Genomic DNA, 17,060 nt, shown 5'->3' with positions numbered 1-17,060 from the left:
GCACTTCCCCAGGGCCGGCGCCGGCTGCAGCTAGGATGCTACAAACAGCTGCTGCGCCTCGGCCCCAGCCCTAGCTGCCTCCCAGACCCAGGCTCTGGGGAGGCAGCAGGTGCTGGTGCTGCTCCTCACCATGCTGCCCTCCCCTGCCACCTCTGCAGAGCAGTGTGGAACCGGATGTGGCAGGGCACAGCAGGGAGGTGCATGAAAGCTGCCTGCCACTCTGAGCTCCCCGCTGCCCTGGCCACACTTCCCCTGCAGGCAGTGGTAGCAGTGAAGGGCACAATCCTGTGCTGCTGCCCACGCTGCCTCTGTGCACACAGGGGAAGTGTGATCAGGGCAGCGTGGAGCTTGCTGTGGCAGGCAACTTCCCTGTGCGCTGCCACTCCGGGTCGCACACGCTGTGCTCCTGGCCCTGCTGCCCTCCCACAGGCCCTTCGGAGCATACTGTGTGCGACCTGGAGTGGCAGCGCACAGAAGGGCTGCACAGGGAAGCTGCCTGCTGCTGCAAGATCCACGCTGCCCTAGTCACACTTTCCTTGTGTGCATGGGGGCAGTGTGGGCAGCAGTGCAGCATTGTGCCCCTTGCTGCTGCCCCCGCTGGCAGGAGAAGTGTGGCCAGGGCAGCGGGGAGCTCGGAGTGGCAGGCAGCTTTTGTGCGTCTCTCCGCTGTGCCCTGCCGCGCTGGGTTCCAACGCTGCTCTGCAGAGGTGGCAGGAGAGGGCAGCACGGCGGGGAGCACAAGCCCGCACCCACCTTGCCCCTGCCCCTCACACAGATCTGGGGGGCAGGTCTCCTCTGCCCCCCGGGAATGCATGCTGCCGCTGGGAGCCAGCCCCACTCCCCACCCGCAGCAGACAGCAGGCAGCAGCAGTGGGGGAGCCAGCTCCTGCTGCAGCAGCCACTGCCTTCTGCTGGGGGCAGGCAGGGAGCTGCAGACCTGGTTCCCTGGCCCCATAGCCCTGGCAGCTGGGGGCCCCCTCCAGCAGGGCTGGGGGGCAGGGGCTCTGTTGTGGGGGGAGACCCGCACATATCAAATACACAAGATCAAAGGTAGTATCAGAAGTTTTATTTACTGTCACCAGGTTTACAATTTTTAGAAAATCTGGTACTTACCATAAAAAGGTAACATTTATGATTATTAACTATACTAATATGCAGTGCATCCTATCATGTACCCTCTGCCCTCATTTTGTTTTTCTGGCACGCCGGCACTCCAGCACCTTCCAAGGTAGACATCGTGGTGTTTTTGGCGCTCTGGCCAAAAAACATTGCCTACCCCTGTCCTACAGCCTGCAAATTCTTTTGGAAGTTTTTTTTCCCCAGTCTTTCCAGAGGAAATTTCTCCCAGGAATATAAAGTAGAATTTTGTTGTAATTTATCAAGTGCATTGCTCCCAGTTAACACTAGGCACTACCTCCATATTTAATTAACACATATTTGCCTTGTAAGATGCCACTTTAAAAAATACATACTTTCCCAATTGTTTTGTACTGGAATTGACAGTGCCAATCCAAAAATTATCAAGACACCTGTACTAGCGGCACAAGTATTCATATAAGCAATTGGCTGTAGAAAAAATTCTGCTTTTACCTGATCTCTCTTTTTTCTTTCATAGTCTTTGGCATCTTCTGGATTGCTTTAATTCTTTCACGGGTAGTCATGCTTGCAAGATTTCTGATGATCTTTTCTTCTGTATGAAAAATGTACAAAAATATCCAGAACTTAGAGTAATAAATATATTACTTCTCATGAAGAGGTGATATGACACCTGATGCTTGTTGCTCCCAAGATGCAGGTAATATATGGAAATTAAATAGTCACCTAATATTCTTAGTTACCTGGCTTGAAATTTCTGCAATGTACAGAATGTACTTAATATTCTATACATTAGGAGAATACAGTACTCATTGCTTTCAAAAATCCCATTAGCAGTGTATTGTTTGTACAATGGGCTATAATATAAAATAAGACTAAAAAAACCTGATGCAAGCCTTCATACAAAATTTTACATGCTATTTGTTCAAGTACAGTTTTGCTTTCTGCAATAAGCTTACACATAACTGAAAGATGCCTTTTAAAAAAAATAAGATTTTTTTTGTAATTTTAAGTAAGTGATAGTATGTAAGCAGTGTTAATGTAAATTTAAATTATGGGAACTATGTTATTTTACTGAAAGTGTCTTCTTATATAAGGCAAAAATTTTAATATGTTACTTTCAGGCACATTGCGTCTTTTAATAATGGCTGAAAAACTATAACCTAGAATAGACACTTACTTGTATAAATCTAAACAGGTGAAACAGCATTAATTAAAGTGATGAAAATCATGTTGACACTAGGAAAAATGGTGTATGCTAATGTTAGATAACAAGTTGGCAGACACAAACTTTATTTTAACCATAACTGTTCAGGGTAAACCTTGATGCGAAGTCCAAGCTTTCTCTCAGCGAATTAACTGGCAGAACTCAAAGTTGTCTAGGAATCTAACATGGTAGGCTGCCCATATTAAAAAACAAATCAAAACACACAGGTTTTTTCCCCCAGTTAAGAGAAAGCCAAATAGTTCAATATGAAATTCTGACCACAAACTCTCTGCTGTTTCACATCCAAGTATCTCAAGAGCAGACTGGAACAAGATGTTCCTAGTTCTGCGGTGGCCCCGTAACATCCATCAATATCTGTTACATTTTTCTTGTCCAAGAAGGTGGCTAGTAGCCCCACCATTTCTCTAAGCAATATAGAAAATGCCTACCTTGGCTTTCTTTATTTTCATTGTATGCTGCTGCATTTGCATCTGTTCTGTCAAAGTCAGAAGAGGTTGTGAAAACGGGGTCAGCTCGTTGCCTGTTCCGTCTCTGCACGATGCTAGCTGAACAACACACGCTTTTTAACAAATGCTGCAACTTAACTAATTGGCTTAGACAAACCTGTTCATTATATATTCAAAACTTCACTTTCATAGAAAACAGTTACTTAAAGAGCCTCTGCTGCATGTTTGATAAGTAAATGCAATTTTTCAGCAGTAGAAACATAAGACCAGACGGTATTATCTGGGTCTGGGTCCAGTCTCTTGCTGTCACTGGCAAGGTAAGATTGGGACACCTCTATTGGCTTTCTTGGGATTGTTTCTTGAACAACATACAATTCAGGGTATTGGGATCTTACCCTAAAAGAATGGATGCCTAACTCTTGTCAAAGAGGCCAGTTTATTGCCTTTCTTCCATCACATCATTTAAAATTATTTCCTTGATCACTGAATTCTTATACCTTCTGCTACTGAATCTGAAGAGTGAGGGGAGTCCAAAAGTGCCTTTCTCTGGCCACGAGCCATCTGGGAAGATATAGGCAGCTCAGCACTGCATTCTCCTTCCAAGTTTGGCCTTTCTGACATTAAAAGGCCTACTGAGTTTGGCTTTTCTGACATTAGAGAGCCTACGGAGTTTGATGCATCCATTAATGAATGCACCTCTTGCTGGTTTTCAGCAATGGCACTGTTCAGATTTGAATCGACTATGGTAATGGTATTGTTCTCACTCTGAGGCAATTTTCTTTGCATTGACTTAAAAGGATTAAAGAAAGGAAAATGTCTGTGGCCTTTAGCTGAGGCATTCCCTGGACTTTCAACATCTGGATGCTTATTCTCTAGTTGTAAGTGTTGGGTATTCTTTTCCCAAACATTAAAAGTCTTAGGAAGTATCTCTCCCATTCTCTACATGCTCTCACGGAGAATTTTGGAATAAGTTACCCCTGTATATTAACAAAATTAGTATTTATTTAGTAAAATACAATATCTTTCAAGACAAATCTTAACTGGAAGACCATTTACAAAAGGTTAAAGTCTGCCAGAGATAGTGAAAACGTTGAAGTCCCTCATCTTGGCTAACAGAGGTGCATTTTTTTCCAGTATGTGTATGCAACAATTCTAGATGAGCATTCTTCATTAAAGGCAAAGAAATTCTAGAAGCATCAGGTACCAAACTGGTCACAATGAAAAAGAAATCAGGGGAACCCATGAATCGAAAAACAATTACTTATATAGAGGACAGACACCAAATTGACACCGCTATGATTTTATGAATAATTGTTCTGATATCTAGCCAAACAGGGACCCTTAAAAAAACTACATTGTCAAGTTCCAGAGGACATTTATTTTATTAAAAATACAACATTAGTTTTTATGGTCAGTCCTTCACACTCAAACACCATGGACCAAAATGTTGCTGCTATTACTCCACTGACATCAGTGGAAATACATCAGCAAAGAATTTGGCCCCATAATCCCATGCATCCATTCACATAATTGCACAAATACATTATCTGAGATTACCCAGTCATGGGAAACTCAGCTTCAGTTAGGTGGCTCTTGCTTTAAACAATATTTTTCCTTGCCTTCCTTCTTGTATCCACCACCCACAGAAAGCTCTGTACTACCATATCACCATAGCATAGAAATACTGCTGCTATTTGATGGCTTCTCCAATTATGTGGAGACCTTTAATCAGTCAGCTGCCCAACTGAAAAAAGAACCTTTCACATTAATTAGCATTAGATCACTTGGTTCGTTCAAGCCTAACAATATTGTGCTCAACTTATGGAATTTAAAGTTTCAATGTTTCCACTGGCATTTACTTCCTCTTACTTTAGCCTTACCTTCAGATGCATCAGAAGATCTGCGTGCAAAAGGGCCGTCCACAGTACTGAGAGTAGAAGGTGGTGTATACATAAACTCTGGCTCATATTCAAAGGAGTGATTGACTGTTGAAAGGGAAAAGCAGAAGTATATAAACTGGAAGTATTTTTAAATAATTCAGAGAGGATTAAATAAATTTGTACATAAAATAGTATATCCTAGAATGATGAGGGAGTTCCAATACCATAAACCCATTTAAATAATCATGCTACTGTATTATATTCTAATAAAAATATGCACTGAATGCTAAGGGAGAAACATTAAGAGTACTGAAAGTCCACCTAATTTGTCTATCCAAGTAGATCAGTGGTGGTCAACCTTTTTTGGCCAGTGCACTGGATGGGCAGTGCCCAGGCCATCTGCAGGCCAGATCCAGCTGATGGCCCTGATCGGCATGGGGCAGTAGTGGTAGGTCCCATCCAGCTGCATGGAGCAGGAAGGGACATCCTGCCTCTAACCTGGCCAGGGGGAAGGGGTGTGGCCCAACCCCATGGTGGGAAGGGAGCATGGCCAATCCCCAACCCAGCCCCACGGAGGAAGGTTGAGTGACTCAGTCTCCTCCAGCCACGGGAGTGAGGGGAGGGGTTGCAAACTGGCCCTAACCTGCTTGGTGTTTGGGAATTTGGCAATGGGGAAGGCTGGCCATATTTATTGCCACCACTCCCCTGCTGCCAAATGTCCCAATCCATGGGAAGCCCCAGGGGCTGAATACTTATGGCTCCGTGGGCTGCACTGGGCCCAAGGGCTGGAGCCTGAGCACCCCTGAACTAGATGGGTGGACCAACAGATGCTAGCAACTTCATATTTCAAAAGTCGATAGTGATTCTGGGCATTCAACTGAAGAAGTCTCAAAGGGGTCTGATATTCTAAAACAACCAAGAAACCCTCCTACAGAAAATCAGGCCTCATTCAAAATGTCTCAGTTTGGGCCCTCAGAAATAAAAGTGCTCAGAGCAACTGTCAGTTTAACTACAGTTGAAATGCCTGTGGCTAAAACGTACTCTGCTTTTAACAGCCCTCTGGTTTCCAAAGCACAGAGACACAGGTTAGAAATAAACCTTGCTAAAATCTTCCTTTTTAAAAACTAATTTTATTGCTCTTGAGGGAGGGGAAAAAAAAAAAAACCTAACAAAGGTGTATTTTAGATCATCTCAGAGGGACACAGATCCTGCTATGGATTCAGAAGTTGCAGTGAACATTGGCACATGAGGCCCAGGCCCAGGGTCCTTGCCAATCAGGGGCTCCCAAGTGCCTGGGTGACTGGGTTCCCATGAGAAACAGTGGGTTTTCCCTTGCAGGTGGGCACTGGGCAGCATGCTAGCCTGCAGGGGCTGTCGGGAGTGAGACGCAGGAGGCGCAACCACACACATGCACATAGTCCAGAACACAGCCTGGCCGCAAGGAGAGCAGCTCCCTGCAGGTAAGTGTATGGTGGGAAGGGGCATTGGGGGGGCAAATCGAGGTCTCCATGGTGAGATAGGGAGTGGGGCAGGGGCTGGGGGTGCTGCCCAGTCAGGGCAGTGCATGGGATGGGGCTAGGTAAGGGAGCAGGATGGAGCCACGGGCACAGGTGGGGAGGGGGGATTGGCTCCCCACCTCTGTGTGCACCCCCCAGGAGATGCATGGGGGAGGCATATACCCCCCCAGATTTGTGCACAGGGCAGATGTGGGATGCCCACTGTGGGCTCAGGGCTCTCTGCTCTGTTGCCTTTGCCCTGCACTGTCCACACACCCCCTGCCCTCACGGCAGCAGTGGGGGCAGCGATGTGCTGGCTGGTGAGGGGTCCCCAAGGCAAAGGCAGCAGAGTGGAGAGCCCCAATCCTTCAGTGGGCAACTTGGCTCCGCTCCAGCTGTGGCAGAGGAGGGGGCTGGGGGGAGCAGGGAGGAGAGGTGGGCATGTGCCACCCCACCCCCAGCTGGCCAGGTCTACCCAGCCTCCCCCATGGGGGCACAAAGACCAGCCCACCCTTGGTAGCAGCAGCACCAGGAAGGGAAGGGATCCTTCTCCCTGGGGCCCTGGGTTCCAGCAATGAATCTTAACCCGCCACTAGCAGTGAGCAGGCTTTTCATTCAGCCTCAGGCATTCTCTCTTGTACATAAGCTTTTAATGCGTGAAGTTACGTACTATGTGTATTTCCATATGGATTTGCATTTGGCGTGCCCCATCGTTTTGCACTTTGGCTGACCTCCAAGCCAGGCTGCATTGTGGCCATTGGTATATCCACGGAATAATTCTGTCTTTGCTCTCGTCCATCGTGATCCGTATAGGAATCATATGGTGAAGAATCATAAGGGTTTTGGCGAAACATTGAATTCGTTTGAGAAGCTTTCCTATGTAAACAACAAAAAGGAAACTGCACCAGCAAGACAACAGATAAATCCATCTTTACATAGTGCGCAAATATATTTTAAAACAAACACTTCAAAATATACAATACTTAGAATTGAATAACAATTATTACAAACTCCAGTTGGTAACTGAACCTCAATCCCACCATCAGCGACAGGGCTACATTAAAACTGCACAACTGTTTGCAAAACCAGGGTCTCAAAACTACAGCAGATATACTGGTTGTAGATATGTTGGACACATCCAACTAAGAAATCCCCAGCACCCACAACTATAAATCCTGGAGCATATAAAAAATGAGTCTAAAATACATCTTTAAAAAACAAATGAAAAATGCCAAGTATATGGGAGTATTTTTAGACAAATCCTAAAGCATGATAAAAATGAATACCATAAAGTAAACTTTCAACAGTGCCCCCCCAACTATGAATTATAAGCACTGAATTCTTTTCAATACCAAAAAGTGTTATCAGTCAGAACACTAACATGATTAGTCAAACTTACCGTCTGTCACTCTCCAAGGTTTCTGAATTGTGATAGTCTGGGTTTTCAAAGGCTTCATTATAGTGGTAAGACATGATGAGTCTGAATCAGTGTTTCCTTCTCTGTCCCTTTACTTCTTTAGTACTGTATTAGAGGGAAGGTTACATTTTTAAAGTTAGATCTACAATGAAGAACCACTTGATGATTTTCCGCTTAGTATGAAAGAACAAAAGTAGATTTTAATATATTAAGTGGACAAAAAGATTACTTTAGTTCTGCTAAATTAATAATGAATAAACCAATAAAACCTATATAAATGAAGAACAATGAAATGTAGCACCGCTGAGTGCTATTTACCCTTTGGACAATACATGGAACTACTTATGAAAAAATACAGGTCCTCATCCAGAAGACGGCTGACAGAGCACAGCACAGCACAGCACAGCACAAAAAGTATGTGTAAGATAACTTCACCCATCTTTGAAAAATACAGAAATCACATTTTTAGGGGTTTTTTTTTACCTGTTTGTAATCAAAAAATGAAATTCCTTCTTTTCTCAGATGGAATGAAACATGCACAGCACTGCAAGCACAAATCACGGGAAGAAGTACAATCTGCCTTCATGCTGTAGGTTCCCTTTTTGTTATAAATGATTTGTGTTGCAATAGCACCTCATAATGAATCGGGGATCCTCTGTTTTTGGAGTTGTATAAAAAGATGGTCCTTCATTTAGAGACTAATTCTGCTGCTATTTAAGTACATTTTGCTGACTTCAAATCAGAGCCCAAATCCTGCAACTAGTTTTTATGCATACATGCCATTGCTTCGTGACAGAGATGGGCAAGTAGGTCTAGTCATGCCTCTACTACTAACATAGAAAGGATGGTTTTACATTGAAATGACTTGCTGTAAAACCTTAGCAGGGAAATGGCACTGTAATTCCTACCTCAGCATAGCTGTGAGGTTACTCAGTGCAGGGCCCTCAGAGTGGTTGCAAGCCAAATAATTAATTTTTGCATCAAGTTATAGTCCCATCTCCTCTAAGAAGCATGTTGAGATCATGTCAGGACCTGGTTTTTAGATATAGGCAATTCCAGCCTGTAAACACTTATCTTCAGTTAGAATGCCACTTTAGCATGAATGCTCTGTTGAATTTATACTTTCAGCCCTGTCAAGTTTCAAAAGACAATTTCAAGCATGATCTAGTGCTCTTACCAGACTTAGTCTATACAGTAAACATTGGTGCAAGTTATGCAAATTCTGAATGTAAGAACAAAGAAATGCTTCTTGAAGTACGAGGAAATACAGCAAAAGTATTCCAGTTAATACTGTAGGACAAAAAGGATGGGAAATATCAGAACTACTGATATTTGATATAGCAGGTCAAACGGTTTGCCTGTTGTTTTTTGTTATTGTTTATATAAGGCATGACTGGCTATTTCCTTATTGTTTCCCCTCATAGCTTTTTTTTTTTTTAAATGATGGATTTCCTTCTTGTTTAACATGCTCTCTCTAGTTCCATTTTGAAGCATCAGATCCAAATCCAAAAGTTCTCATTGTTACTAACATTTTAATTAGACTGTAGCTCTGAAGTTAGACAAGAAAAGGTGCTGTCAGGGTCAAACTGTTCTTTTGCAGATTCAGCAGTTCTTACATGATCCAGCCCAACAGTGTGAAGAGCAGCAGACTGCCTCTGAAGTGCCAGAGACAAGTTAAACTCTGAGGAATTAACCTCTCAGAGGAACCCAGACTCCGGAGAAATCCTTGAACTCTAGTTAATAATGAATCAAGGTTGAACAATGATCTACTGGCATCTCTGGGAGTTCTATGGTTTATGGAAGCTGGTATAAATCAGGTCCACAGAGATGGATGTTGCCCTTTGTTGACATGCTCCTTCTATTTTTATGCAAAATGCCAAACATATGCAAAGTTGACATCACTACACAGACCCCTGCCTGGCAGCCCTGACTGTATATGTCTTAATGAAGATCCAGCAAATTCACACGTGTTGGTGGTAAGCTGTGTTTTGATTGCCATACCCAAGACAAATGACATGAGACAAACTATCACAGGTTTACAGTATAGCCCCAATTCAGCAGTATTCCTCCCCAACTCCTCCTTAAAAAGTGTGTAGAACTAGCATGTGCTTTGCTGCCCTCACCTTGTTCACTCTGCTCACTTATTTAATAACTTCTGGGCCCATGTGGTGTCTCCAGGACAGTGCCTAGCACAACATTGCTGCATTCTGGGCCTTAGGTACTACTGCAAGAAAATGCGATTGCTAATATTTCGCAAAAGCATTTAAATATGTGGCTAGCTTTAAGCATCTGATTAAGTGCTACTGACTCGTCTAGGACTAGAGCACAAGCTTTATTTAGAGTTCAGTTATGAATAGGAATGGATGCTTTGCAAAACTACCCTGTCTGGGATTCCATACAGACTATGTATTCTTCCTCCCTTCCATGCTGCACGTGCACACTCACACAACCCACAGTCCTCCCCTAAAGGGCTCTACGTCTTTAACATTCGTAAGACTCCACTTACCTTTCAAAGCCATTTTCAGTAGTCTTTGGGAAGCCGGTTCCTCCAATACCTATTTTTTCCAATTTGCCCTTTGCCACTTAGACGCTTTGATGTTTGACTCAACAGACTTGTGACTGCACCTACCATATTTACTTGAATTCAAAATGACCCCTGCCAAATTAGATTCTATATATGGAAAATGTATAAATTTGTCATAATTTTTTAGATAGAGAACCCAAGTATCAGAGGGATGTCTTAAATTTATTCCCCACACTACTACAGCAGGGAAAGCAATGGCTAGGTGGAGTCATATGGGAGGGGGAGGGTAGGCAGCCCCCCCCCGGCCCCCACCACTTCTTCTCTCTACAGCCTTCCTGTCCCCCTGACTTCCACCCCCACCCCAGCTCCCTACAGCTCCCCCCTCTCCCCACTAGTGCCCCAGTCTCTGCCTGTTCCTTCACGCCCCCTCCCCACCGTTACTGTCAAATGCTGCTCTCTCCTTGGAGCAGAGCACATGGAAACAGCCCCTGCTGGGCCACACAAAAACATTGGTGCTGCTGATCAGCTAGGCAGGGGATGGACTTCCATGTGCTCCATGCTCAGAAGGGAACGGAGCCTGAGTTAGAGCCCAAGCTGAGCTACAGCTAGGCAGGGGATGGACTTCCATGTGCTCCACGCTCAGGAGGGAATGGAGCCTGAGCTAGAGCCCAAGCTGAGCTACGCCTGACAGTAAAGGGTGAGGGAAGGGGGCAGAGTGGGAAGCAGAAGTGCAGACGACAAGCGGAGCAGGGGGTGCAGGTGGCTGCTATAGGTCTGACTCTGGCCCTGACCTGGGTTTAGGCCCAGAGTCAGAGTCGGAGCAGCTGCCTGCCCTGTCTCTGCTTTGTACATGAATCTAAGACCAAAGGCTTCTCCCCCATGCTGACTGGAGGGGAAAAAACCTGTCTTAGATGTGAATAAACACGTCACTTGTTCTTGTCAGTCTGAAAGCAGTCACTTAATTCTCTTCTGCCTGGAAAAGCTACCTCCATCAAGCTCAAAACAAATGTTATGCTTATGGAAATGTCAACAAGAACAAGGTTTACACCAGAGACGGACAATTATTTTGGGTGCAAGGCTGCTTACTGAGTTTTGGCAAGCCATCGAGGGCCACATGACAGGCAGCCCGGGGAGGATAAATATTAACTTCCTAAATTTTTGAGGGGTCCCGTGGGTCAGATAGAATGGCTTGGCAGGCTGCATCTGGCCCATGGGCCACATTTTGCCCACCCCTGGTTTACACCCTATGCTGCTACTTCCATTTTTCTAGTATTTCTATCCTCTACTCACACACTTTCTGAGAACAGAAGCCTGATGGTATGTCAGTACAGGACACACAAAATTTGTCCAGTCTCTCTCATGCACTGCTGTTTATTTCCTTATTGTTTGGAAGCTGCTTATTTATTCTGCTTTTGTAATACTGAACTTGGAAATATACAGAAATAATGCACCAGGAGATCCTCTCCACCATTCCTCAAGTAAGCACGTGAGTACACGTCAGTAAGGTTTGAGGTCAATGGGTTCTCTGAAAAGGAGTCTAAGTAATAGCACAGTTATTCCCAACCTTTACTGTCCCATTGGCTGCAATACTGAGCAAATAATGCACTGTAAACAACATCATACCTGTTCTTTCAGTTTTAACTTTTAATTTCCTATGGTGACAACCAACATCAGAGGAACCTATAGGCAATATTTAACCTATTAGCTAAGGGGATAGGACCACTGTTTTAGCTCTATTACTTGCTACTCTATGTCTGTGTATGACATGCTACATGCTTTACAGGCAAAATTGGGAAAAAAAGGTTTCCCTCGATTTACATGGTACACAGGTTCCTGGAGAATGGGGCATAAATCGAATTTGCATAAAGTACAAATGTAACAATGTACTTGTACAACAAGTACAATGTAACAAATAGGGATAGGTTCCCATGGCGGTGAGGGAGGGAGGGAATGAGGCTGGGACTAGGGAAGGGCTGTGGGCAGGGGTGCCACTCCTGGGGCTACACAAGGCAGCAAAGAAGAGGGAACAGAGCAGCACTCGCCCCAGCCCCAGCTGCAGAGGCCCTGGGAGTAGCCGGCTTCAGCCGCCTGCAGCTGCTGGGCTGCACCATGCTCTGCTTGTCCCCCAGCGCCTGGGCTCTGCTTATCCGCACTCACTTCTGCTCCTGGGCTGCTCTGTGCCCTGGTGTAGGCAGCTGGTGTTGGCTGCTCCCAGGGCAGCTCCAGCATGGGCTGGGGTGAGTGCAGACAATAGGAGCCCCGGGTGGCATGGGGTGTGGCACTCACCCTAGCCCCAGCTGGCCACCGCCCCCGGGGGGGGTTCCCCCCTGCTGCCTGTAGCAGCTGGGCTGCACCATGCCCTGAAGCCCCCGGGGCTCTTCTGGTCCCCATTCACCCCTTCCTGTGCTGGAGCAGCCCCAGGAGCAGCCAACATCAGCTGCCTGTAGCCGCTGGACTGCACCGTGCACTGGTGCAGGCAGCTGGTGTCGGCCACTTCTGGGGCCGCTGCAGCCAGGGCTGGGGTGAGTGCTGTGCCCTGTGCTGCCCGGTGCTCCCCTTGTCCACCCTCCCCCCAGCCCATGCTGGAGCAGCCCCAGGAGCAGCTGACACCAGATGCCTGCACCAAGGCACAGTGCAGCCTAGTAGCTGGGCTGGGTGGGGACAGGAGGAGCAGAGTGCAGCCCAGTGGCTGCAGGCAGCTGGCACTGGCCGCTCCTGGGGCCGCTGCAGCCGGGGCTGGGATGAATGGGGCCACGGCCCTTCCCCTCCCCCCACAGACTTACCTGTTTTGGGGGGGGTCGTCTATGCTGATCGCATAAGAGCGAATACACCTCGCATATAATGAATTATGGGTCTAAATATGCTCATCGCATAAGAGCAAATTTGCATATAAAGGACCCACATAAATTGAGGGAAATCTGTAATGGGTGACCCATGGTATTTACAGACTAATGATACCAGTGGGTAGATACAAGCAGTATCAGGAGCCTAGTCAGCAGATCTGGAAGGTCTTCTAGAAGAGGAGTTTGCAACTTACAGCCAGCAGAGTAATTTTTTTCAGCTCTCCAGCAGAGTCATTTTGTCCAGACAGGGGGTTCACCCGTGTGGTGGACGAGTAATAACAGTGTCATTGTGAGGGGGTGAGTAAGTAATGGTGACTGACTACAGCTGTGGGGTTGCATGCCAGGTTAGAAATGGCCCACACTGGAGCTAAGATTTGTTTGTGCCCCCCTATCCCCTGATGACCCCGGCTCTAGAATACAGGTCATGCCAGATGCTACTTCAACCACATCAGATGTGGGCCCTGGAATAATGGTACCCTGACAGAAAACTAAATCCTTTGAAAAATCAGAGATAAAAATCACTCCAAAAGTGCCCCAAATATTAATGTGCTCAGCACCTTATAGCATCAGGTCTTAACTGGGGCCATTATAGAACACGTTTGGATCTGAGCTCAGCTAAAAGACTCTCTCTCCAGGAAAGCAGCTCAAGAGCTCCTGCTGAAGTAGCATAATTTCTTGGTCACAGAAGACAGAACACATGATCAGGTCCAGCTCAGCAACTAGAATTCAATAAAATGTCATTCACCACCTATTTATGAGGTTATTGCAGTAAGCCCTGAACTACTCGCAAGGTATTAGGATGCGTATGTCGTCCCCCCCACTTTACATCCAGAGCTAAAGTCATTACTGCTCCACCCCAGCTGCACAACGTTAGCATTGCAAGCTCTCCATGTTTTAGGACCTCAGCATTCAAATATCTGTACACACAGCTCTGGGTAAACTTCTCTACCTGAAGAGCAAACTGAGGAGAATCCTTCCAAGTTATTTAAATTCATGTACAGAGATGGGAATAGAGTTTATTTTGTAGAAAACACTCTATTGTATATCCCAACACAGGCCATAAGATGCAGTAGAACGTGCGACCTTCAGCATCAAAACTCAGCCTCTTCCTCATAAGCTAAAGTTGTTCTTCTATTTCCATTTGCAGATTAGTAACCTCTGCATGGATTAGGCATTCGGTTGGAATACAACATGGCAACCATTTTATGACAGCTGCTATTTTAATTCTTGCATATCTTCAAAATAAGTTATTCAACCCACTGATGCAAGCTCCCAGCCAAGGGAAAAAAAGAGTTCCTGAAATAAAATTAGATACTAGTCTCTGGGCATTTCCAAGATCAAAATGTATGCATTGTTTTAAAAATAAAAAGGAACCCTGCAATTCTCATTTTTCATTAACTAGTACTATCAGCTACACTCGGTAGAAACTGGTACTTAAAGAAAATGTTCTTTTAGATTAAAGAAAATAAAAGACAGATCTAAAGGGTATTTGTTAGGAATTATATGTATAAGACCAAGAATATAATAAGTTCAAGCTATTTTGCTTCTAATTTTAGTAGCACAGGTCTTTTTACTTTGTATCAGCTTCTTTGCTTACTTCCCACTGGTAATATACACCTAGCCAGTTTTGTTGGCAGTTTCAGATTATAATTTAATGAGCTGTATCAGTTACAAAGGTCCCGTCAACAAATTCAGTAAGTGAAAACTGGTGCAAATTAAAACTTCATAGGATAGCCATGGTAAGGAGATTTACTTCATCAAATCAAAAAGGCTATTTTTCCATTCGTATTTCCAGGTCAAGTTCCTTTGAGGATATACTGTAACATCACTAGTAATTGATAAAGCTAGCTGTGGGAGCTAACTGTTTATCACCAAACAGAAGGAGAACCCCCCCCAGCATAGATTTCATAGATATTAGGGCTGGAAGGGACCTCACAAAATCATCAGGTCCAGCCCCCTGCCCCAAGGGCAGGAAGTCAGCTGGGGTCAGATCACCCCAGCAAGATAGGCATCCAAGTGTTTCTTGAAAGTGTCCAGAGTAGGTACTTGCAGTCTATTCCAGGCCCTGGGGCTTTGGACGGTAAAGAAGTTTTTCCTTATGTCCAGCCTAAAATGGTCTTCCAGGAGTTTGTGACCGTTGGACCTTGTCTTCTCTGGGGGTGCCCTGGTGAACAGACGTTCTCCCAGCTCCTGATGCACACCCCTTATGTACTTACATGCTATTTAATAGGGTCTAACAAACTAGTTTGGAAGTGAATTTTATACCTAGAAAACTATGTTTCCTAGGTTGGACTAGATGACCTGACGTCCCTTCTAATCCTAATTTTCGATGATTTTATGGTTCATACTGGAAAGAGAGTCAGTGTACAAGTACTTCCCTTCACTCTAACTTTCCTTTTATCCAGTTCTCAAACTGACTGACCATTTCACATGAATGAAAAGTAACACAGAATTATACAGGTCTCCCACTATAGCCAGTCCACAGCGGATGTAGGGCGCATTACAACCCTACCATCTTTATACTTAAGCTAGACAGAAGGTTAAAGAATAAGGTCATTACCTTCATTTTTAATGGAGGAACTAAATGAAGTTCATAAGGAAGTCTGTGCCAAAGTTAGGAATTTAAGTCCTTTGCGCGTAAACTGCAGGTAGATGTTTACTTGGATTACTTTCCTGTCAAGAGCAAATTGGCAGAACTTAATAGTCAACCAATGCCATGAGTAGCCTGTCTTTTGCCATTTTCACAAAATCATGCAGAAAGTCATGGCCTTCTCTGAGCCTCATTCTTCAACTATTTTTTTTAGCCAATCCCATTGACATCTGAGAGGATTTGCATTAACAAATCTACCTTTCTGAGATCGATTTTGTAAAACTCCCGCTGACGTTAGTGAAGTCATATTTGACTGATAAGTATTTGTTTCTAGGAGAACAATAAACACACCATGGTCAATAGTTACATCATAAATAGCTCTTGAAACAGGACGCTGCCAAGTAAGACTCTCATACAGGATACTGAACATCAAATCACCCTTCTGGCTATAATCTCTTTTGCTTTCCTGGAGAACAAGTTTCTGCACAAGTTCAGTGCACATACGCAGTGTTCTGTAGGCCATTTACATTGCTGTAACAAATGCCCCGCTGCCAGGACAAGAGGCTGCAGTAGCCAAACAAGAGTACCACCTCCAGGAGCCCAAGTGTTTATCACAAATATAAAAGCCAAGAGTTCTCACCAGACTTTGAATGCTTTTTATTTAAGCATCCGCATCAGCCTTTTCAGATTAGCAAGCTCTTACTTCGTGTCAAAAAAGGCATGAACCCTATGGATGTATTCCTGAAGAAAGATTCAAAGAAAAATGCAACAAGAACAAGCCTACAGACTTTATGTATGTGCTGAGAAAATACTTGACATTGAACAATATGGGCAAGAACTGAGGGTTTATTTCATTTTGGGTTTTTTTTTTGTTTGGGGTTTTTTTTTGGGGGGGGGTTGCTTTAGATAGTGAAAGAATGCTACGATCTTGCACCTCCCAGAGGAGGGGGGGTAACAACATACTGACTGAGAAACATTGCTCTACATTAATGTACAAAGACAGAGCAATTTCAACCCTCCTGTCCAGATTTCAACCCTTTTGTCCACCCTCAACCCCATCCTCCCAGCAGCTCCTTGAAGTCCAAATTAGTAGTGTGCTACCCTCACTCCAATACTGTGTCCAAGTTGGGTGTATTTCCAATGGAGAAACACCCTGACTAAACATCTAGGAATAAGGAAGAAAGTAGCTAGATCTCAATATATACATACACACATATCTCTATCCCCCAATCCTGTTCCAGCCGAAGCCAAAACAAGCTTTGGGAGTGAAGGCAGACCCACCGCGCCTCAGCGGGTTGCTGCTCTCTCTCCTGGGCAGACCCGTCCCTGCACCAACCTCTCGAGCCACATTTTGGTGCTCACACCCCGTGCGAGAGACCGGGAGCATTTCGCCCCACACGGAGCATACGCATTTCTTTGCAACCAGCAGCAAGATTCATCCAAAATTAGCCCCAGCTTTTCCAAGACAGCGTGACTTTCAAACGAGGTCTCCTGCAGCCACTTCTCAAAGCGAGGCACCCCGTGCAAGCCGGCCGGCGAGC

General features: G+C 45.0%; 1 protein-coding gene across 7 annotated transcripts in view; it reads right to left on the bottom strand.

Annotated features, from left to right (window-relative positions):
• Positions 1 to 17,060, bottom strand: part of TMC5 (transmembrane channel like 5) — a 41,043-nt gene that overhangs the window by 23,315 nt on the left and 668 nt on the right. For 4 of the 7 annotated variants that reach the window (XR_003094634.1, XR_003094633.1, XM_014521087.2 and 1 more), the window contains exons 2-6: positions 7,545 to 7,667; positions 6,816 to 7,021; positions 4,650 to 4,754; positions 2,752 to 2,868; positions 1,591 to 1,690 (exon numbers count right to left, since the gene is read on the bottom strand). Coding sequence is in view for 5 of the 7 variants with exons in the window: in XM_014521087.2 (XP_014376573.1) it covers positions 1,591 to 1,690; positions 2,752 to 2,868; positions 4,650 to 4,754; positions 6,816 to 7,021; positions 7,545 to 7,618 (602 nt within the window). In the remaining 2 variants the exon portion in view is untranslated. Of the gene's footprint in view, positions 1 to 1,590; positions 1,691 to 2,751; positions 2,869 to 4,649; positions 4,755 to 6,815; positions 7,045 to 7,544; positions 7,671 to 15,489; positions 15,587 to 17,060 lie in introns of those variants that run through there. The other 3 variants (XM_025206975.1, XM_025206976.1, XM_014521088.2) reach the window with 3 other exon arrangements.

This window comes from Alligator sinensis, unplaced genomic scaffold (assembly GCF_000455745.1).
Source record: "Alligator sinensis unplaced genomic scaffold, ASM45574v1 scaffold330_1, whole genome shotgun sequence".
In the NCBI taxonomy this organism is placed as follows: domain Eukaryota; kingdom Metazoa; phylum Chordata; order Crocodylia; family Alligatoridae; genus Alligator; species Alligator sinensis.
This window is presented reverse-complemented; position numbering and strand designations above follow the sequence as displayed.